Here is a 23,800-nt window from a genome sequence, read left to right as displayed (position 1 = left end):
AGTTCGTTGCACGCCCACTATCACAAGTAAGTGGCCAAGCCAGAAGGAGAAACCTCGCAAGAAGACACTGCATCCCAGTAAAGCTAGGGATTGTTTTACCTACAATACTCCAAAAATTAACCGCTCCTTCAACTAAATACTCAGAGATTTTGAAGCCTGCCTTTCATATGGCTAGACAGATAGGCCTGAAATGCAATAGCTCTGAGTCTTATTTTCCTTAGAGAACATCCAGGAATAGTTGGACATTAAAAAAGAAAAAGACACCAGCAGAGGCAACAACATGGTTAGCCTGATGACATTTTTAATGTTATAAAAGTTATGTGCTCCATTGGCAAGGCATTAAGTTTTATTTTGGGTGGGGTTTTCAAGCCTTCCCAAGGTAATAATAAAACTGTTCAATGATGAGTGGCTTTGAAAATCCCTCTTGCTGTGTCTGGTTAAATCTGTGCATTTCCACTAACTAACTAACTGATGTTGGTTCAGCGCTGCGCGTGCAGGGGAGGTACACACTACCAGCATACGCACACACGACTAACACACACGTGCCAGAATTATGTTAACAAATATTCTCAATTTGCTTGCAAGGAAATTTATCTTGCCTTCTAGCAGTAGGGAGTGAATTTTAATACTTTTCCTTTCCCTCGTCTACGTTGATTATTTTAGGCATAGACTAACTACAGTAAACCACAACGGATATTTTATCTGCCATTTCTCTTTCCCTTGGCTAATTTGAAGATACAGATTGCAACCCGCAAGTGGTTTTAAGAATTGCCATTAACACTGTTGCTGCATGCTACTGCATTTTAAACATGTTTCCAACACAATCAGAATGTCACAATTTGTAAAATCTGGGGTGATTTTATGAACAATCGATGCAGCAGAACTCTCTTCATCACAACAGCCCACTAGCCAGTTTATTAGTCTGATTAGCGGTAGCTACCTGTACAGAGAAGGAAAAAATGTCAGAAAAGACTGGTTAAATTCAAGGGTGAAGATGAAGATGACTCTTTACTCTGCCTCTTACACTTGTTTCTTCTTTCCACCTGTACCTGGCAGAGGTAGAGACCCAGAGCTCAGACTTTCATGCCTCCCTGGCAGCTGCTCCAGCCGCAGCAGCAGAGCCCCTCGGCACCGGCCGCACCTCACCGGCTCGCAGCAATTTTGGCTAATCCTGGCAAATAAGCAGCATTGTCCTTCACCCAGCAAAAGGGTAAACCTGTTCCCTGGGAAACAGCCTCGCAAACAGAGCTGACCCTCCTGAGTGCCAGAGAACTCCTGTATTTGCCAGAAGCGGGGAGGGGGAGCTCCAGCCCACCCTGTCCCCTGGGTGGCACAAGTAACCGAGGACAGACCTGGGTCCGGAGCCTGATGCCAGTGGAGCGTACAGGAGGTGTGGGTAACATCACCCTCACCCAATGGCATTGCCAGTCTGCTTTTGGTCCTTTTGGACTCTTAGTTCCTCCCCCCTTACATCTCATCTAGGAGCTTTCACAAGGATGCTAACGCAAAGAGAAATTTTACAGCTTGCATGTAGAAAAAAACAGGCTGTAAAAAAAATATTAACCAGTGAAATAAATTCACAGAATTCCTGGGGTAAAAAACTAAGACCTGTTGCCTCTCGTCTTCCAACACACGTCGTGGAGAAAAAGTGCTTTGTGGAAAAAACCAACAGGTTTCATGGCCGCTAAGGTGCCCCTTCAATCTGCAGCCCTCAACCTCAGCAGTTACAGACCTTTTCTCCAGATAAGACAGAGGAAAGATACTTTTTAAAGAGGAATCCATCCTCTGGGGCTTATCGCTCAGGTTCACAACTGAGAGCAGGGCTCTCCAGCACACTATTCCAGCTTCCCCTAAGAGCACAGAAAACCTGAACCGGAGCTGTTAGAGCAGAGCTCAGCAGTAGCAGAGCACGAACACCAACGCTTCCCAGTGCCCTCACACCTTGGAAAGTGCTTACAGCAGCACAGTGCCACCGGCGGGGACAAAGCAGGGATCACCTTGAGGTACATGGGGAAGAGATGAGCGTCTTGCTTGCAGGAAGCAAGGGAAGGACTAACACACCATCGCTCTATTTTTTTTGTCCCTGCAGAGTCTCCTCCCTACCCTGGCAGTGGAGCCCAGTTCAAGGCAGGCACAAGCTGTTGAAGAGACCACCAGGGAGTTTGGTGGGCAGGAACAGAGCTCACTGCAGGCACAGCCAAGAGCTTCAGTGGGATCAAAACTCCAGGATTTGGGACATTTCAGCAAACGGAGACCTTTTCCCCCTGTCTCTGGAGCAGAGCCCTTATCTGGGGACGCGGCAGCTGCTGGGGTCACCCATGCCGATGGGCTGCAGGACATTCTGATGTCCCCCAGGACAAGCTGATGTCCCGCAGGACAAGCTGTCCGTGTGGAGTCCCCCATGCCTCCAGCCTCCTGCGCCCTTGGAGAGGGACGGCAGAGACCTGCTCTGCGAGGCGGAGACACAAAACCGCGGGTCAGGGACTTGCAAATTGGGCTGCAAAAGCCTCAAAAGGATAGGGCATGGAGATGATCGCTAGGATGCGTTGCCAGCCTATCCGATGCACACTGTGTGAACTTGCCAGGTTAAGAAAGAGTTTAAGAGAAGAAAACAAGGAATACAAACAGAAGCAGGCAGGAGACTTGCTGAAACGCATTCACAGGGGCCAAATCTGCTGAGTATGTGCCTTGCTGGGACTAGAGCCCCCCAGTACTCCTTGAGCTCAGCTGCCAGCAGACCACTTCAGAGTGGGGACGTGGGGCCCTTGTGCCCAGCACAAAAGCAACACGTAACACAGCTCTGAAATGCAACAAACAACGTGCCAAGATCCTGAATGGAGAAGGGTATTTATGGCCCGTTTAAGGGTGGTTGCAAAGAGAAGGGTGGAAAACTCCCTGGATATAAAAGGAAGTTGTCAGGGGTTGAACTTTCCAAACTATATAAGAGTTTTGAATGCTTGGTTCCTGTTACAAAACTGATGGGCACTGGCTGTTCGCATGCCTACTCCGGCTCTGAAGAGCCTATCTTTCCAAGCAAGTCTTTTGCTCACTGCTGCTGAATTTTCCAGGGTACTACAATCCCCGACTTCAGAGAGGGATCAGTGCCTGGGAGGGAACGCTATCCTGGGGGTTTGCCTGACTCACCCAGCCATCCACATGCGCTAAGTTGCTTGTTAAGGCAAATATCAGAGCAGTGAATAATTCAGAGCTGGGAGGTTCGGTCTTCTGACCCTGTTACAGAGATGAAGATGAGGTGGCAGTGGCCGGGCACTCTGGGCTGCTCCCCTCTCCTGTTCCCAGGGCTCCCATCCCTGCCTGGCCGGGCGCAGCCTCCCTAAACAAACAGGCTACATACGCCGCCCCGAGTAGCTGACACATTTGTGGCTGAGACAATAACCGTATCAATCAAGAGAGCCCCCCCAAAAAGGCTGTAGTGCGGAGGGCAAACGACAAACCTCGGGGCTACACGTCCACGCTGTCGCACGGGGGCAGAAGCCACAAGCTGCGCTGGCTGCCTGCACTGCCTCCAAGCACACACCGTGTTAAAGCAGGGAGACCGGTGGCATAAAATCAATCTCATTTGGAGAGAAGGGAAAAGGGTCTCGGAGCCTGTCCCCAGTGCAGTTTCGGGTACCACTGTGAGAGCCCAGGTACGTTTGCTCCCTCCCAGCTGAACGGAGCGGCTGCCAGGCCGCTCTCTGCCTAGAGCTCGGCGTCTCTGCTGCAGCGATAACATGAACTGCTCGCTGAGAGACAGAGGAGCATCATTTATTTCCACTGAAAGGAACGGCCATAACACTGAAAATAATCCTCAGCTCATTTTCACAGAACTGTACAAGCAGTGATGAAACCTTGTCTCTCTTGTAAAATATGTGGAGGGAAATTCCTCTTCTGGAGATCCTGCTTATTCTGAGCTACCATCATTGGAGTCCTCAGCTTCAGAACTCCAGAACGCTTGAAACCTCAGTGGAGGGGTTTAGCATCTTAATTTCCTGGTGTCTCAGCTTAACTGGCCTTATGCCCAGCTTAATTTAATGCTAGCCACCTTGGTACAAAACCTCTGCTTCCCTGCAGCCTCCCCACACCCAGCTCCCTGGGCTTGACTATCTCCAGGGACGCTGCAGAGCCTGAGAACGGTCCTCCCAAAGATAAGTCATTAGACTGACCAGAAAAGTCATCTCTAATAAGAAAATCCACATGACATGTAGCATTACATGCCAAACAGCCCTTCCTCTGCAACACCTGCAGGACAGAGGGAGCCGTCTCAAACACAAATGGCTCTGCTGATTTAGCACCACTGGATTTAGCCACTGGGTCAACGTGCTGACGCTGATTTTTGGCTGTGCTCACCATGCAGAAGCTGTCACAAAACGTGATGTCTGAGCTCCCGTTCTCTCTTACCTCTATGCCTGTTGGTCGTCTTGTCAAACATAAGCATGGCGTCCTCTACCTGCAAGACAGAAGCGGGGAGATGCACGCTTTAACACACTGGCTGCACGGTTCGCAAAGACACAAGAGACAAACTGGGAAGGGGAGACAAAGGCAGGAGCAGCCTCAGCTCGGGTACAAATGATGCATCAGATCTCCTTGCTTTTGCTCAGAGTCAGCTCTTCCTTTTGTAAATCTGCTGCTTTCAACTCCCATCCTAGCTGACATTTGATCCTAAAGCGGAAAAGGGAACATTAGAAGTTTTGTTGCACTAAAAAGCCAAATAGCTAAGGAGCTCTTCCACCTCTCGTCGGTCCCTGGCTGTGCCTCATCTCAGTCTTTTTCCCTTTTGTAGGGAGATAAGGAAGGGCCAAGAGAGGAATTGTGGATGCAAATCAAGCCCATGACTTTTCCAAATTAGAGTCACTGTCTTGGCTGAGAATGAGGAGGTTACAAGAAGTAGGAGCAGGGTAAAATCTGGTCAGCCAAGAAAGGTTTTCAAAAGGCCTTTTGAAAATCTAGAGGAAAGAGGGGAGAGGGAGGAGAGAGAAAGTTTAATTCGCATCAGGCTTGGCATTTCCACTTCAGAAGAGAGATGACTGATGAAACGTATTGAAGTGCAACCAAATTGCTTTCAACTTTCATTACTATTTGCATGATTTATTCCACCTCCATTTAATCTGTGCAGCCACACCTAAAATTTTACACTTATTTTGGAAGGATGTTGTGCTGGGGTTTATTTTCCAGCATTATCACATTTTAAACTGTTGCTCAGAGGCTGCAAGAGCTGTGGCAGGTCGGTGTCCTGGGCAATCTTTCTGGAAAGAAATTACAGACTTGCTATTCCCTGTTGTAAACTAGGGGCTGATGAAAACCTGTATCACCGCTAAATTGCAGAAGACGTTGGGGGAAGGGAGAAGATCTTTAAAGAAAAGCTTTTATTCTTTAAAGGACTCTACTAGTTGTCTGTGGGGGTGGGTTTTGGGCTGGGTTTTTTTTGTTTGTTTGGTGGGGTTTTTTAAAGTTTTTTTCCCCAGTAATTTTTATGATACTTCCATGTTCTTATATTCTGTCTTTTCTATAAATAATTTATTCTAGGAAAAGTGAATTACAATGCTCTCTTCACCTTACACAGTGCCACCAAAGGGTCTACCTTCACCCCAACTGCCCATGCCTGCTTCTGTGCTGACCTCTTCCTTTCTGCCACCAAGTCTGCGCAGCAGATCAAGCCAGGGAACCGCTCCAGGTTAAAATGAACCACACTTTCTCTTCCAGGTTAGTTTTAAGCCAGATCAGTTTCCCGGCACGGCTAAACCAACACTTGTGCTGATGCAAGGGACAGGCTGCTGCAGAGGGCAGAGAAGCAGCACCTTATGGGAAGGTGGGACGGCTTGCGGTAGCTGTGCCAGCTTTTGTTGCCTCAACGTGATCCTGGAATTACAGCAGGATTTGAAAGCTCCCACCTGGATAAAATTCATGGTTCAGGGAATACAGTTTGACTGTAGTCCTCTTATGTAGGGGAACACACATCCAGCCTACTTCTGTGCAGAATTACAATCTCAGTCTTGGCTGAGCAGAGATGTATTTTGGGAAGGTGGTAAAAACACAGCTTGAACCTCTCTTAACTATGAGACTAAAATATGTTCCAGGATATAGTAAAAAAAATACAGTGCAGCAAAACCTTACACTATGCCTAAACTCATCTAAAAACCTGTCTCTGGTTAACTTGTTCTTAGCTTTTTCAGCCAAACTGGTTTGCAAAATGTTAGCAATGGCCTGAGGAGGAGGAGAACAGCATGCCTCCTTGATACCCATCTTGAATTAGACCTAAAGATGCTGATGTACTGAAAAATCCAAACCACATTAAGTACAGAGCCATTTGTCCTGCTGTCTTTCTTCACTCCAAGGAAGAAAATTCACAAGTATGAGTAATATCAGAAGGCAGATAAGGACAGAGCTCCCGTTCACCCTGCCACCACCGCTTATCTCTGCTCTGGGGTTACGTTTACACAGCAATCTTTATTTTTCATTCTCACAGGTCTTGGCCTCACCGGAACCAAAAATTACATGTCGCACCTAATGCTGTTTCCTAGAACATCGCTGCTTCCTCCTCCTGGGTCCACGCGAGCATGCTGACCACCCTTTTGTCCTCGTGCTAATCGCCGTTGCAGAAGTTTTAACATGCAACTTTTCCAGTGTAACCTTTCTGCCCCAAATCCCATACCAGAGCCCAGAGGTCTTGGACGCGCTGCAGCACAGGTCCCACCAGCGCAGGGAGGTCCTCAGGCTCTCCCGGCTGGATCCGCACTGAAAGGGCCGTCATTTCAAAATGACACCTCCTCCTGCAAGGACATTACTGGGGACTTTAAAAAGGCTGCTTGTATTGCTGTTAGGGGGAGAAGAGACATGACGCAACTCTAACCTCACTTTAGCATGGCCATGTCTCAGCCCAAAGTCTCCCAGCAGGCTGAAGCTTGAGCTGTGGGGTACAAAAACCTCCCGTGGGCTCAGCTGTGGCCGGCGGCAGCAGCACTGTGGGTTTGAACCTCTCGTACAGCCTCGTCCCGCTCCTCCAGAGGAGGGACAGGTCCTGGCACGGGACCAGGCACTGGAGGGGGCGAGGGGCTCTGGGTCCGGTTCGTGGTCCTACGGGGGATCTGCCGTTCTGATCGCCTCTCCCACCTGTACAACGTGACACGTTGTCTCGCCCACCAGATACACGTCCTCTGGGCAAACAACATTTTGTGCCATGTGTACTAAGGCCCTGCTTTGCTGGAATGATGATCTTGGCAGAGATCTTTTTTATGCAAATAAATCCTTATTAGCAGTAACAAACGCAGCCTGCATGGGCTAATCCAGGAGCTTTCCATCATGCTGGCTGGGACCCTGAGGAGCGCAGGTACCCTGGAGGTGGGTGCCCCATCCCTCCGAGCAGTGGTACCTATTTCTGGGATCAGAACCGGGCGCGCAGCTACCTACGAGAGGGTCGGCCCTGCCAGTTCAAATCTGAAAACCTGCAAGGGGGGGAAGCGGCTCTGCAGCTTCAGACGTGGACCAAGCATGCCTCTAAGAAAAAATAATCAGTGGGGTGTTCTTCAAGCCAGCTGGTGCCCTTTCAGCAATGTCTAATTGGTTATCTTTTCTGTTTCCTAAGGTCAGAACATTTTATCTCCGTCTCTGCCCTTTCTGAGTTTACCCCACCCTGCGTTATTTTTTAGGGCAGCCATTGTAACAGAAGAATAGCCTCTTTCCTCCATAGTCTGGTGACACAATGAGACTTCTTGAAACCTCCTGAATAGATAAAGTGCAATGGCAAAAGGAAAATTCTATTAACGCTTTGCAAAATAAAACATCTAAGAGCTGGTTAGACAAGCAAGAGAAGAAAATCAATATGGAGAGGGCAGCGCGCTTAGAAAAACTTTTCACCAGTTGCAAAAAGGTGGCGAGGGTATGGGAGGGAGGGGGAGAAAGAAACTTATTAATTCAGAAAACCCATCAATGGTATGGAAATCTGGCAGAACAGCAAGAACTGAAACTAGAAGAATTTGAATACACAAAGGGCTGAATAGAATGAGAAAACCACACTGCCTCACACACACAGCCCGTTTCTCACGGTTCTCTGTGAATCAAACACAAGCGGCTTGTTCAAGTTTTCATCAAGGAGAAATAAGGGACACAGTCAAGGTAACCGGCAGTAAACCCTGTAGTAAGCAAATTGATCCCTATTTCAGGGGAAGGGAAGGAAAAAAAACCAACCAAAAAACAACCCACAGACGAAACTCAAGTACATTCAGGAGCTGTGACTGTCCAAAAGTTAACCCCCTCCTCCAACCTGAGGCTCCCTTGCTCGCCCAGGATTTTAAAGATGCTTGAACTGCAAGTTTTCCAGGTCTCAACTCAGAACATGCAACTAGCACCTTGCTTAGAAAAGAGAAGGAAGTTTTCTCCAGGGTTAGAGACAGGACTGGAAGTGCAATTGCCCCCTGCAAGGCTTGGCTGATCCCCCACCACACACTGCCAGCTGAACCCTGCTACCAGCCACGAAAGTGGCCTCCTGTGAGCATGTTCTCTGGGCACGGCGAAAAACAACACACCAGCAAAGAGCTGAACTTCCCCAGCACAGGTGTGAGATGCTGAGCCACCAAGCAGAGAGCCACCTCCCACCCAGCACATGCAGAAAGCAGCTGGCAATCCCCAATTTTTTGCCTCTTTTCAGATGTAGTATGGCTCAATATGGAGGCTTAAAGGAGCTGATTAATCTGAACTAATTCTGGGCATCAAATGAGAGTGTATTACAAAATGAACAGTCTTAGCACTTAAGGTAAATAAAAAAAAGAAGAAAAAAAGACTTGCCAGATAATACCAGTTACAAACGGACACTTAAGCCCAACAGACTTCTCCTCTGTCCCAGCATACCCCATATATACATCCAATTTAGACCCAGTTTCTTATATAAAGCCTAACTAATGGGCTTTAGTTTATTTAACTTTTGGGTTTTTTTTTTCAATCCACTTGGGGCTCTGAGAAAAGGAAGGGCTATACCACTTCATTACTCACTGCCTGGAAGGAGGAATAGGGGAGAATAGGAGGAAAGAAAAAAACCTGGAGGAGCCAAAGGCTTTAATAATCCTAACAGTTCCCAGGGTTATTTAAAATATGCCCAACCAGTTCACAAAAGGCTCCACAGAGATAAATGTATTTGATTTTCTTCCACTTTAATGGAGGCATATATTTAAAGCAACAAAACCAGGGTGACCTAAATAAAATGACTATTAATTGTACTCAGAAAGGCTCTGAATTTAATGCAACTGATCTAGCCCGGCACAAGAACACACAATATTCTCCATTCATTCCTTCCACTTTCCTCTTCAGGATTTTCAACCCGTCTCTTTTCCACGAAGGATGATCAAACCTGGCGCCAGCCCAGGGCCGCTCACACCTTAAGGAACAGGCTGACTCCTCTGCAAAGACCAGCAGCCATCCAGCAAGCTTCTGGAGGACAGTGCTCCAGAAATGGGAGCACGGTGCTGCCACTGAAAGCTGAGATGACCAAACCAGGCTGGTTTCTGGAAAATTGCACATCCAGTCTTGTATTTCTACAACCGCACGACGTCTGCATGGACCAGCAAACCCAAGAAGTGGTTCACGTACGTGCAGCTTGTAAAGCCAATGTTCATTTACAAGGTGCCTGCACGCACAGGAGTAACGACAGCCACTATTTCATATCTCCATGTTCTTTTTTTTTCCATTTGAATCAAGTTTACTCATTGGGTAAAACCTCCATGGGGAAACTACCATAACTATACTGAACAGAAACACAACAGTCTTTATGCCTCACATTCCTCCTCATCCAGCCCAGGAAATATTTTCCTGAACCAAAATCTGAGTTTCCGACGCATCCAGAGCAGGTCGAGATGTTCCTGCATTCCCTTCACGTGTTCCCCCCCGGGAACAGAGGGGCTGTTTGTTTCCAACACTCCCGAGCAGATTCAGTACTACGTTCTCCATCCCTTCAAGGTAAAGAAGAATTAGGGCAGACAAATGAAATAACGCACTGTAATCAGACACTGTGGCAATTCAGACTGGGTCCTAGGAGAAAAGAAATTATGGAAGGATGACATTCAGCTACACACAGCTGGGTTGTGTTTCTACCCGCTCCAGTCCCCGACTCATAAACTCTACAGGTCTATCACTTCTTCTGCTCTCCCAAGAAAAGTGTGCTGGATATTCTGGTCTAATTCCTCAAATTATTTATACACACTGCACAACTCCTCCAATATTTTGCTTTCTGAAGCAGAAAAACCTCTTAGCTGCTAGTAAACTGTCAGGTGCTATTATTTTAAATGCGCATGTGAAATCTAAGCACTAGCAACGTGCTTCTGCAGATTTACAACCTCCCCCCACATAAATTAAGACAAATGCATATCGCCCGCCATACAGTTAGAAAAAAAACGGTTCCCCCACACCAGGCCTCTGGGTTTGATTACAATGGAATTAAACAAAGAAACAAATACTTTAACCTTTTCCCCTCTTTCCATCAAGCACGCCCCGCCGCTCCCAGCGCGGCTCCTTCCCCTGTCCCAAGGCATCCCCAGCACCCTTGCCCATCGCCCAAGCGCCTTCCTTGCGGAAGAGGAAAGTGGAAGGAATGAATGGAGAATATTGCGCGGTCCAGCCAGCCAGACCGCGGCGTTTGCAGCCCCGTGTCCCGGCACGGACGACCACACTGAAACCACAGGCTCCCCAGCCGGAGCGTGGCTGGTCCCCGTTCCACCACCCCACCACGCTCGAGGGCTCCGCTCCTGCGCTCAACCCTGACGGCTGCTGACTCGGCCAACGCGCCGGGCAGCAAACCCGACACCTCCGGGGCTGAAAGCATGAACCGCTACAGCTTCTTCGCTAGGCAGCCCCAGCTCCCGGCCGCGCGGCGAGAGATTCATATCCTCTGCGGATCAGGCACAGTTTGTGCAGGGCTCTCCGGGGGGGCTGGAGACACACAGTGAGGTCCCTTGCTGAGCGCTTCCCAGTGGTTCGCAGTGACGACTCACCAACCGAGGACCGACATATTATGCACCATGATAATAATCAATGCCATACTGTGCAAGAACAAATTCCAGTGCTAGCAATTTTTCCCCCCAGCAGTCGAGTCTTTAAAAAGTCTTCTTCAGCAATTATAGCTAATAAAACTACAATTTTATTCAACACACACATATCATTGTAACTAATTTTGCTCCATCAGGGCTGAAATTAAAACAGTCATTTAATCACGTTAATCTCAGGGCTTGCTCACCAGCCGTGACATGGCAAAGAGCATCCCAAATGCTCGCCAAAAAGCATAGTGGCTACTCTTGGACTTCAAAATGCTCCTGCAAAACACCAACACGTTACTCAATGCTTACTCTACCAAGGGGGATGTAAGAATGGCTAATGCTCTCCAGAAAAACAGCTTTCCACAGCAGGACAAATTAAAAATGACTCCATAGATGATTTCTCAGGAATTCCTTCTCTGGCATTAATAATACAAAGTATTGATGAAAGCAAGGCTCTTTGCCACACTCACATCAAGGCATAAACTCTATGAGGACTCTTGGAGTTTTCCTCTGACCTGCTGTCTTGGCTGAGAACTTCCCTTGTCCACATCAGAGTTCCAGCAGACATTAGGTAACACCACCGACTGGGAAGACAAGGTTCTTGCAAAAAAATAAACCAAAAAACCAAACCCCAACCAACCAACCAACAACTCAGAAACATAAAAGACAGTTCTTTCTTCAGCGTTAGGGACTGCTGTGCCACTACAGGACCAGCAGCGGAGAAGGCAATGAAAACAGGAAAGAAAAGAAGTGAGGCCAGTGCCAGTAAGATGGTGTAGTGTCAGCGTGGGTTGATAACGACCTCCACCCAGCAGAATGGTTGGCATTGTACAAAATCCCATGGACGTTTCTCCAAAAGGTATGATACACCTGTGCAGCCAGGACCACCACCAGAGAGAGGGACAGGGGTCCCTGCAAGAAAAAGGGATGCGGAACAAACCACTCTAGGAGGCAGCACTAACAACTCATCATTCATCCCGGCACCAGCAGCTACTGTCTCTTGACGAGGTGGCCCTCATCTCCCAGTTACCTGTAACACCGAGTACTTCAGGGATGCCTTTCACAATGGAAATCAAACTGAAGACAACAGTGACACAGAGAGCCAAGCAAGACCATCATAGTGCTACCCTCTCCTTGGCCGCAGGGCATGTATATGTTCGCTGTACTTTTACAGAGACAGAATAGCCTGCCTCCGTCAGAGCAAAGCAAGCCTTGGGCTGGATCCGATCTCCGCAATCAAGTCCTGCAGCCAGGTCTAATTGCCCAGAACAATTTATGCCCGCCAGCACACAGGCAGCTGTCTCCTGGGTCTCCTTAGCTTGATGGGAAAATAGGTTCCAGCACTGCATTTCTGAAACGGAATAAGAGAGTCAGAGGAGCCAACACCGAGACCACATCTCGGAGAGCTTGCAGGAGCCAGCGAGACATCCCCGATCCTCCTGCCCTTCTCCCAGGCCAGCAGTGCTGCAGCTAATAAACACCCAGCTGCAGTTCAGTGCTCTGAGATCCCAACGGATAAAGGGTACAGAGGGTACACATGACCACCCTGCAGCAAGAACCTGAGACTCGACTCCACATGGTCACTAGCAACACACACAAACCACAAAAGACAGGCTAAGAACAACTTGGTAGATGCTGTGCTACTTACAGCCCTGCACTGATGGAGATTTGCACAAACTCACCCAAAATTTCACCGCAAAGAGCAGCATCTTTTGCTGAGAACGGGCAGAGACGTGGCACTACCCAGTGCCCAAACGTTCATGGCCTTGGTGGTCTCTGGGGACCGGCACCACCGTGAACCGGCTCTGTGCCAATAGAGGCCATTGCAGGCGTCTAGCCCAGTGGATGTGCCACACCAGCTTAAACCAGTCCTGCACTGGTGGGTTTTTGCCCACGGATGGGAGTCGAGGTAAGGACAACCCAAGGAGGTAAGGACAGCAGCTGGAGGACCCCACACTCCTGGGGGCACGTCTCTTGCGACAGAGCTGCTCCCCTCTTTCCTCGCCAGCATTTCAGATGTCTGCTGCCACACGCACAGTCACATCCCCCATCCTAGACAAGCCGCTTTCCTTAAAAAAAAGCGCAAGCTAACCTAACAAAGGACAGAAAGCAGACATCGATACTTGTTTCTGGAAGCAGACTGATCTAATGCCACATGATACACATGTTTACACAAAGCTGTAGCATTTGGTTAACAAAATGTATTTGTGAATCAGAGCAGCACCTCCATCACTGCTACAATAAAACTCCAATCTACATTTCTGCCAGAAATCAGTGCCACAGAAATTTCTTCTGTGATCAAAGTTGGTCCGTGCTACAGTATGAGGCAGGGAGCGATTGATAACTTTAAAATATATGTCAACAGCTAAGAACACTTCAGTATGCATAAAAAGCAAGAGAAGGAGCATATTCTGATCTCGTTCAATCTGAAGCCAGTGTTAAATCACGGAGCTCCTGCTGCCACCCTTTGCTGGAGAGGCAAGAACAGAATCTAGTTCAAAACATCTGCTGGAGAGCCTCCAAACTCTCTTACAAACATTTAATTCACCCTGCCTCAAAACATCTTTGTGTTTTACCCATCTAATAGACAAGGAAGAGGGTGGGACTAGAAGGGAAATTAAGCTACAGGCTTTTTAAGTGACCCATATGTGGCGCCAGAGCCAACCGCGATCCTGGAAGTCTTTGCCTTCAGTTCCCTGCTGGCATCAGGAGATCTATCTTCCACACGCATCCTTGTCCACCTATTTATTCAAGACATCCTGTCTCCCTGTACACATGCACATGCACGCAACATGCACTATTTTCTACAAATTTCCCCAACAACTAAGTAACTTTTGGTAAGTGTTTTCTTGCAAGATCCACAAACAAATGAAGACCCCGAGCTCCATCGGTCCTGCTCCAGCCCTGCCCCCTCACTAGCTGCCTGAAGGAGTTACCACCAGATAAAACCATAAGACAAACACACGCACACTGTACTTTTTAAATGCACGCACAATAATTTTAAAATATTCTTTTTGGCGCTCACACAGGAGCCATTATGGTTTACGTGTTTAAGCTTCTGCTGCTGAAATGCAGGAGAACTTTTGCTCTTTTGAAAGCAAATGCCGAGAACTCCACGTGACTCGAACCGAAGCTTAAACATATCAAATATCACAAGAGTCACAGCACAACCACAAGAGCCGACAACACTAAAGTTCATCTCGGCTTCTCTGCTCCACCAGAGGAGTCCCGGGCCGAGTCCTCCCATCCAGTTAAATGCCCCGCAGGGCAGGGAAAGGGTCGCTCTCCTCCATGCCAGCAGCGCAGAGGCGATCCCACCACGGGGGCACTGGAGGAACATTGCTCCTTCAGCATTTCAGCAAGCCAGGTGCAACGCGGTTTGTGATTTTACTTTCACGGAACATTAGCTGCCGTCAGCAGAAATAATTCTTCCTCCCTTCACAGTGCTCGTTTGCATATTAGCACTGCAAAGTTGCAATCTGTTTTCTTTTCCAAACAATACTTAAGAGGTGCTGCCCATTAGGCCTGGCTGGCGCAGATTTTGGGAACCATGACACTTCCATGAGGAGAGGAAGCTCCCAGTGAACACACGTGGCCACACATGGACACATATGTGGCCAGCAGATGTGTATTCCCCTCTCTCTCCTGATGGGCTTTAGCCATACTGAGCAATACCTGAAAAGCCAACAAATTTAAATATCTGTCCTCCTTTCTGGGCTGCAGCAAGAGGGACGTTGTCATTTAATGTAATTACAGCACCAGTTCAAACTCAGCCTATCTCTGTTTGCTTTGCTGCAGCCACAGGACGCAGGTCCCAGGCTGGGAGGGCACACGGCATTTTCCACACAAGAAACTCAAGTTTTACAGCTGTAGAGCCAGCTAAAGCCCAAGCTGGCTTGGACCTGCACCCCTCTGAGGGGGCCACCCTCCTGTTCGAGCCACCCAGCAGACCCCCACCCCATCCCACCACCTCGCCATGACGCTCCATACAGGCAGGCAGAGGATGGCTGAATTAGTGCCTTTCCTGGAAGAAAAAAAAAAAAAAAAAGGGCGTTAAAGTGCACAGTGAGAACCCGTCAAAATTATGCAAGGGACTGTTTTGGGCCACCAACAAACCGTGCAGCAAATACCCCCGGCCAGAAGCCTTCACCTGCTCCCCCTGAAGCCTGGGAGCTTGAATCCGCCTCTCCGGCACCGGGCATCGAGGCTGTCGGCCCTGGCCGGAGCTGCTCTCGCCTGCGGCACGCTACGGCGAGCTTATGCTAGCGAGAGAGCAGGCTCCGGCAGCCCCAGCCAGCGGCTGCTGCCTCCAGCTCCCCCGCCAGCCCTCGGGGCTTGGGCAGGGTCCAGCCTCCTCCGGGGCTCCACATGGGAGCTGGACCCAGCAACACCCAGAACTAATAAGGCTACAACCTCTCTCAGCAGAGAAGGAGCTTCAAATATTTGTGGAGCACTTGCGGGTCCTTGGATGAAGCGCACTACATGCAGGGTAAAGTCTTTTCTTTCCAAACCCAGCGTTTTCCCTATTGACGCAACACTGAAACACGAGCAGCTGGTTTGTTTGCTACAAACAAACATGCCAAATAACGAGATGCAAAGAGACCATTAAAAGCTACATGCCAGAAAGAGCATTAGAAACTATCTCTCTGAACACCAAAGTACAACGCATCGGACTCCAAGTCATTCATTTACTATTCCGGGAACAACTTCTAGTAAATGGGAACTACTATTAAGTGTAGCTCAATTTCAAGCACACGGTTAAGTCCAATTAAGTCCTTCCAAGACCTGGTTTCTGAAGGCAACAATGACATTTGCACTTTTCCTTTTAAGCACCTTCTGGAATCAAGACCCAAGGGACCCACTGGTCAGCACACCATGATTCCCTGCATCCCTGTGTTATCGCATTACTCTGAGCAGAAAAGAAGTTCCTGTTCACCCAGTGACAAAGCCTACAGAGAAATAACCTAATCACACACCTCTCTATCACATTTGAGAGTACAAACACACAGCATTTAAAGCATAGCTCTTTCTTACCCGCTAAATGGACTGTAATAACCTATGGGTTTTCATTCAGTGCCCTTAAGTCGTAGAGTAAAAACTAGCTCAGAGCCCTGCCTGTTATAGAGTATATTGAGAAAAACCCTGTTCACAAGAAACCAAGGGTTTGTTTTTTTTTTTACAGACGCCTTTGCAGTACAATTCCAGTGTAGGACGGACACAGGTAAACAGATCTGATTAAGAGACATCCTGAGCAAAGTAACAGGATCGAGTTTAAAGAGCTTCCTGCTGCCCTTTTGTAAATACCTGCTGAATAAGTGTGAAGATAAGACAAGTATTGCATTACTATGCTTCCTGATGCATGAAGGACTTTTTTATTGCCCGGAGTTTAAGGAAAAAAAAAAAAAGAAGTATGAACAATTGCCACAGTCAGCTTCAGCAAAAGGCTCAGCTGCAAAATGAAACAGTGTAGTTTATTAGCAAAGAAAAACTCATCTAAGTTTCCCTTGACTGTAATGAAAAAAAGTTTCATTTTATTTCCTGCTAGATCCTTTTTCTTTTTATTGTTCTTTTCATATACTGACTTGCATATTTAAGAATATTTTTCCAGGGCTATTTCTTCTAAACAGAACTCTCTCCTCCCTTGTCCTTCAACTCCAAATCAAACATAGCTTATATCTCTACATTTAGGGATTTTTTTAATTTACGGAAAAGACACTCGCAACCCAGACTCTTCGTGTAACAAGTGTTGCAAGCTGCTGCACTCAAGGAGGGTGCCAAATTGCCGGCTCGGGGGTCCAAGTCCCCCCTCTAACCCCGGGGTTCGCAGCAGACAGGACGGCAGCTGGGCCAGCTCTGCCAGCGCAGCTCGCTCCCAAGTCCGTGACTCCTGCGCAGGCTGCTGCCGAGGTGGGGATTCAGAGAACCGTACTCAGACACTCATACACTGATGATTTATGACTTTTTTTTTTTTTATGTAAGGCTGTTGGATCAGAGCCCCACCACTCCTCGCACACGCAGAGACACGCGGCTTGCTCCAGCAGCTCATGGCACCGATGCACAGAAACAAAAAGCGATTTTCCCGTTGTCGCAAAGTAGCGATAAAAACAGAAGAATACAAGTCCCTGGGTTTATTTTCACAATCCGCTTGATGAAAAGACAAGAGCTCTGCCCCGGCACTGAAACAGCCAGAGCTGGCAGCGCAGATTTCCTTGGACTTACAGCCCCGTTCACATCCCTGCATCACTCGCACTACAGCACTTCGCCCACCTTCGAGAGAGGAGAAATAACATCAACGAAGCACTACCTCTGATTTCTGTCGTTCGTGGGTTTAGACTCTTCCTTTACCTCTTTTAAAATATGCCAGCAAGTCTTGATGACAAGACAGAAGCCCAAACACCGCAAAAAAGCATCGTTAGCAGTAACCCTTGGCGGTAATCACCGCCGCCAATCGCCCCAAGATAACCCGCCACCCAGCCTGCTTGCTGGCCCAAGGGTTTTACAAAATGAGGAGCACTGGACACGAAATGCCATTTTGATCACTCAAGACCTCGGGATGCTCGCTGCAGCCTGGTCCCCTTTAATTTGAGCTCAATCAGGGAGCTCAGACTGGAACGTTAGTTTGGGCTGTCGGGATGGATTTTTTAAGTACCACCTTGATTTTATTCCCTTCAGCTCCACCCCCTCCCACTCTCCGGTCTGGCTCCTAAGCATGCTGTAATAAATGCTGGGAAAGGCAATCCACCAGGAGAACGGGCTATTAAGGCTGAATACAATATTAAAAAGAAAGCAATTAGCGGCACTGGCTGCGGCTCGGCACAGCTCCTCTCGCACCTCAGCCCCTCTCCGAGCCCCTCGAACGCGAGCGCATCCCGCTGTGCCCCAGTGTCACATTGTTTGGAGAGAGATTTAATGCCCACAAACTGCGGTTATTGGTGGGTAAATTGAGTTTTACACGTGTCAACAACGCAAGCTCTCATTAGTTTGACAGAGCCTCACCCAGTCATTTGAAACCAAGGTTCAGCTGCAATTTTTAATTACCCCTGGACAGCGTGGGGATTACAGGCATAATCACCGTACCCAGATTTCTGGAACTACGTTACTACTCTTTTAAAGCCTATTACAGAAAAAACAATGTTTTCTGCAGTGGTTTCTTTTTTTTCCTTTGTTTTTTGTTTAAAACCACGTTGAAGCCATTCAGCCTCCCGCAGCTACTTAAATCATCAAAATGATTTCTGTGAAAAAGAAATAATTTTCTTCAGTTTATAAATGAAAATTAAAACAAGGATCCTCCTCCACCCTTATTATCCATACAATAGGGATTCAAGGCACAAGCAGACAGTTAACTTTCAGTACAAATGCAAGATGGTTCAATAACGCCCTACACGTGAGAACGGCCAAAAAGCCATGGAGCAAAGGCTCCCCGGCCGGGCAGGCACCCCGGCAGGGTCCGGGCATGGTCAGGAACAGGCAGAGACAGGCACAAGCTCAGCAGGAGCACCCTGTCATCAGGGAAAGACAATTTCAGCCATTAAAACAGCATCTGGCCATAGATGCCATCCTCTCTCAACAAAAACCTGATGTAATCGTTGCAATAAGGTGCGCTTTCGTGGCATGTTTTCCCAGGGGACGTCGAGATGCTCTGCAGTCCCCTCCTTAAAGCGCTGCATCCTTCCCTGGCACGGGGAGACCGATCACATTCAGGTGAAGCTGCCTCAACCCCGCACCACACAGACCAGGGGTAAAACCAGAAAGATAACCCAAACACCTTAACCGAAACCCCCTATTCTACCCACAGAAGGCGGCACCCTGTTTACTGCAATAGTATTACATGTGGGTTTAATGCAAAACACGTTGCTTGCTTTTCACACTTTGGTCTGATTTATTTTTTTAAAAAGGATGGCTTATTTTTGCCATCAATTTTCTTCGGTTGTTGACCGAAACAACGTGTATTTGCAAATGTTTTCCAAAACAACGCGTATTTGCAAGACTTTTCCAGAGCTGCCATTTCCACCCGCCTCGCACCCACGCGTGGGCACACGCACAAATGCGCGGGACGTGCGCCCTTTCTCCTCGCTTCCCCAGAGCCCCCCGGTCCCCGGGACCCCCCCAGCACACCGATCCCCAGGGAAGGGCCGGGGAGCGAGGGCTGTGCATCGCACCTCGCCGCGGAGACCGGCATGCGCTTGGCTTGCCCACGGCCGGGAAAACGGGATTCAAAAGGAAGCTCCCACCTTTTCACTCCTTTTTCTCCCCTAAGCCCTGGAGAACAATAAAGCCCTCCCTTCTCTTCCTCTACAGGGCCCAACAGCTGCCTTTGAACGTTTTGTTTGAAACCTCTTGGCTTCAAACACTTTTCATTTCTTGCCCAAAAGCTATTTGAATGGATTACGTGCCAGTGATGAATCTCTCCTAGAAACGTTACAAGAGACTCTTGAATCATGGCAAACAGGCTCGGTAAATCAAACAAACGGCAAAAACGGGCAAAGAGAGGATTTTGTTGTTAAGAATAAGGTGACAGGTCCACACATCAATCCCGTGTGACTGACAAGATGTCCTTCCGAGATGCGTATATGTATTTTTTTTAACTTTGCTTCACTGACTACACTTTATTATGCTGAAATAATGCAAGATACAATAATTAAGCTGCGATCTCAGTGGATTGTTCACAATGATAATTCCACCTTTGTAATTCAGCTTCAAATAAACCCCCTTTGTTCTGTCTTATTACACAGATTCTGGTATCATTCAAGTATATTAACTGTAGCCTATTACTGTCACACAAAAATGCTCCCTGAGCCATAGCAAAAGGCTCCCCAGACAAAACTTTATGTCATGTTAATCCAAGCTTTAATAACTATGAGGATATATAACTGTATTCTAATTGTGCTTTGTGTTTCTGCATACAAAACCCAGAAGATATCAAAAGTGACAGAGGCAGCCTTCTTCAAACCAAGCACCAACTCCTGGCCCTGGATGTCCCTGGCTGTCTGCAGCACACAAATCCATTACCGTTCCGAGCAGCGGGGCTAAAACCGGTGGTGGGCAATTCAGGCCAAATCCTGGCTCGCACCAAACCCGAGTCTCAGGCACAGAGGGAAAACTGGGCTGGTGGTGCTAAGTGCTGTGGCTGTTACTGCAACAGAAATTAATACCCTCTAAAATAGCACTTAAACAGGGATAATCAGTATTATGGAAACTGTGCATATTTAATTCTTGAGTGTCTGCTGAAAACATTACATGATAAAGGACTCTAGTAAGCAGAGCATTCATTTTGTAGCCAACGCTTAAAATAGGCAAAGGAAAAAAAGGAAAAGAAAAGGGAAGAAAGAAAAATAACCTGGAAACAAGCAATGAAAAGATTCACAGATTTATAATAGTGCATTTTCAAGTGCTGGCTGCAAGCTGGGAAATGTTTTTAAGTAGAAGGATCTGTCCCACCCCCATGAGGCTGAGGCAAAAGTGTTCTCTACTGTGTTTTGCTCGTGCTTTTGCTAACCCAGTTTTAAGTGCCTCAAGAAACGAGATTTATACCCCTTCCCTACATAAGGTTACAGTGCTGATCTCGCAGCTAAATCCACAGCAGGCTAAAAGTGGCCAGATTCTAACCTTGCTGCTCCAGCTGTAGGACACAGGCCCTTTCAACTCGTTCTCATACTCTCCTCATTTTCTGCTGCAACCTTCCCCATTTTATTCCTGTAAAATTTGCTTCAACACAGCAAATTCAAAGCTAACCCAGCAAGAAAAAACCCAAAACGGATAGGACCAAAAAAAGTAGGGAGGAGGAAAACACAAGCAGTGACTCGTTCCAGGTCAGAAGACAAATCGGGGCCAGAAGTAAAACCGTCCCCGATGTACAGACCTCGTGCAGGACTCGGTATTTCCTCGTCCCAGAGGTGCCTGTTTGTTTGGCCTTTTCTGTAACGCTCAGCAACAGCTCCCCGTGTCACTCCCTTCCTCCAGTCCTGTTTGGTGAGAGCTTAGGAGACTCTTTAGGGGACCTTCTATAATGATTAGCCAGAACGCTACCAAAACTCAAGGCAATGTGACGGTTTTCCTTCCTGTGCACTCACCGTCAGCCCCTGAGGGCTTTCCCAGCACTTTGATGCCAGGGGAATATCGGTAATGGAAATAAATATGTTATTTACTTGTTACTGACTTAGAACACTTAACTACCATAAAGGGTCATTTTGTAACATCATAAAAATAGACCCCATATTTTACGTTAAGCTTACTGACAACCTGAGTGAGATTTTACATCTCTCCACATGAAGAGCTCTGCAGAGCTCTGCAAAACACCGTGTTGAAGTAACCAAAGCTGCTGTCCGTTGGGATACAGCCCTTTCAGCTTTTCCCAACTTTGCATCACTGAAACCTATGAAACATTATTTTCTATTAGTTTTTAAGTTATGCTGGATTGACTGTCTCTCCAGCAAATCATTGCAAAAAAGCTGATTTCAGGGACCAATGTACAGAGTTATTACGAATGGCTCCATCTTCTCAGGTTTGGTGCTGGCACTCCCCGGTCCTAGACACAGCAGTTTGATTTAAAGAGTCATGTCTCATTGCTCCGAAGGTCAAATTAAACAAGGAGGGTCAGAGTTTAAAATTACTGAAGAACTCCGATCACCTCTTTTGGCAGCCAGCTCTCCAGGACCTTTCCTTAGTAAAGCAGAAGTGAAGCTTTCTCACCTGCACCCCGCTCTGCAGGCACGCTCCCACCTCCCGTTTGTCACTGACCTCCTCTTGTTTGAGACGGGATTTGCAGACTTTCTAGATCTACACATTGGGTCCCCAGGGAGATCATAAGGATCAAAACCACATCTGTCTCAAGTGTCAGAAATTCAAAAACAGCTCCTTCAGCTCCCCAGACTCTAATTAGGTGGCATCTTCCCAACGTTTCCCAGAGTAAGCCCAAAAGGTATAAAATGCTGTACATTTTAGTGACAGAAGGTTCTGTTTATTGGTGTGAATTAACCTTAGGCAAACTTGGAAAACTTCACTGGATATGTTAAAAAAAAAAAAACAACGATGAGTTCAAATGAGTCTAAAGGAAACCATGAGAAAATTTTGGGTTTACTCCTGAAGACACAGTGTCCACCACCGCTGAGCAGGAAGGGTCAGGAAGGGCTGGGGCTCAGGCAGGGCTGCATGTGGAAGGGAAAACAGCTCATTTCTCAAACTCTGACATTTTAATTTGTCCCACCTTAAAAGAAATGATCATTGAAGGTGGATGGCAAGTACGGAGATGGGACTGAGGCTCTTTGAGGACAACAGCAAACCTTCATCTTTTCCAGAGCATCAATGCAGATGCAAAGGGCTGCAGAGATGCAGCAACTTGATTTTGTTTGGCCAAAAGTAACACAAAACACCAACTGCCCTCCTGTATTTCCACAGGACCCTCGAGGGAACACCAGCACACACACACCTATGCACACAGATGTCCCTGTGTGTCCCTGCCGCCAGCACCCACACAGCTCATTAACTGCTTTTATTGGGAAATCAGAAGCAGCATGCAAAAGCAGTGAAGCTCAAAGAAAACAAGAGAACAAGTCAGGTGGATTTACGCTGGAAATGATCAAAATAAAAAAAATATACCTAATACCCCTGAGAAGCTACCTTTCTCCCAGTTCCTGCTTCATGTGGACTCTCAACCCACCATCTCCAAATCAGGAGATGCACTTAAAAAGCCACCAGATTTTAAATATAATACAGTCAATGATTTTATTTACCTGCTGACACTAGAGCTTCCTGGTTCCATATTTTGAGGTTGTATTCTACAACATGTTTTAAAAATTAAAATGAACAGTCTTGTGTAAATCACAAGACTCCAGAAACTGGAGTATTCTGAAGAAAAAAAAAATATCACTGAACAGCCTGAAATTCTTGATAAATCGTGAAATTTGGCAGCACCCATCTGACAATGTTTATTTTTTTCCTCTCAAAGTTGTACTATGCTGAACATTAGATCAAAACAGTTTTCTTTGGCAGACACAGGTTCTGCTCTGCATTCCCCTTCTCCCTGACACACCATATGGACCATTCTTAATGAAATATATTTAGAGAGGGATACTAAACTAGCTCAGCACTGATGTAAGCACTGCTTCTCTGGAAGTCAGAGACTAAAAAACATCATGCATTTTTGAACTATCGCTTTTGATTTAAAAGTCCTTAAAAGTGCAGTCAGTAAGCTCAGATTAAAATACCAAATAAAGCTTGAGAGATACAAAACACACACACATATATAAAGCAAAATTACTGCTATTTTTACAAAATGCCTTTAAGTAGCATGCTATAAAAAGAGCCCAGTGAAATGAGAAAAACTAGCTTGGACAGCTTCAATACAGAAGAGATAACAAGACAAGCAGAAATTTATTAAAAAGTGAGAGGTGGGGTTTTTTCTGCAGCAAGACAGGAAGGGTATTTCCAAGATTTCTAATATGCTCAGAATATATGTGCAATGCAAATGTATACCAAGCTGCACAGGAAAGCTGTAGAGTTACAGACAGGTTATTCAGGGAGCTACCTGACGGATCATTTACCTGTGGATGGTCAATAACCTGTAGGTGCTATAGGTGCCCATGGCAAGCAGAGACCCTGTCTGGTTGTGCCACCCATGACGCAGAGCCCCTGCAGTGCTCGCGCACCAGCAGCGAAGCCCGATGTCACGGCAGACAAACCTCCACGCGGGATGACGCCCCGAGTCCCGCAGGACCCCAGGGCACGCCGGGGCTCGCAAGGCTTCACCTGAAAGGATGGACGCTGGCCAAGACACCGCACTCGCT

At 47.3% G+C, this 23,800-nt stretch overlaps 1 protein-coding gene across 33 annotated transcripts in view; it reads right to left on the bottom strand.

Moving 5' to 3' along the window:
- Nucleotides 1-23,800, bottom strand: part of MSI2 (musashi RNA binding protein 2) — a 259,898-nt gene that overhangs the window by 99,647 nt on the left and 136,451 nt on the right. For all 33 annotated transcript variants that reach the window (XR_011326024.1, XR_011326025.1, XR_011326026.1 and 30 more), the window contains one exon: nucleotides 4,402-4,450. Coding sequence is in view for 30 of the 33 variants with exons in the window: in XM_069790893.1 (XP_069646994.1) it covers nucleotides 4,402-4,450 (49 nt within the window). In the remaining 3 variants the exon portion in view is untranslated. The remainder of the gene's footprint in view (nucleotides 1-4,401; nucleotides 4,451-23,800) is intronic.

The sequence above is a fragment of the Haliaeetus albicilla genome, chromosome 9, assembly GCF_947461875.1.
Source record: "Haliaeetus albicilla chromosome 9, bHalAlb1.1, whole genome shotgun sequence".
NCBI lineage: Eukaryota > Metazoa > Chordata > Aves > Accipitriformes > Accipitridae > Haliaeetus > Haliaeetus albicilla.
Note: the sequence above shows the minus strand (reverse complement) of the source record. Positions and strands in the feature narration are given on the sequence as shown.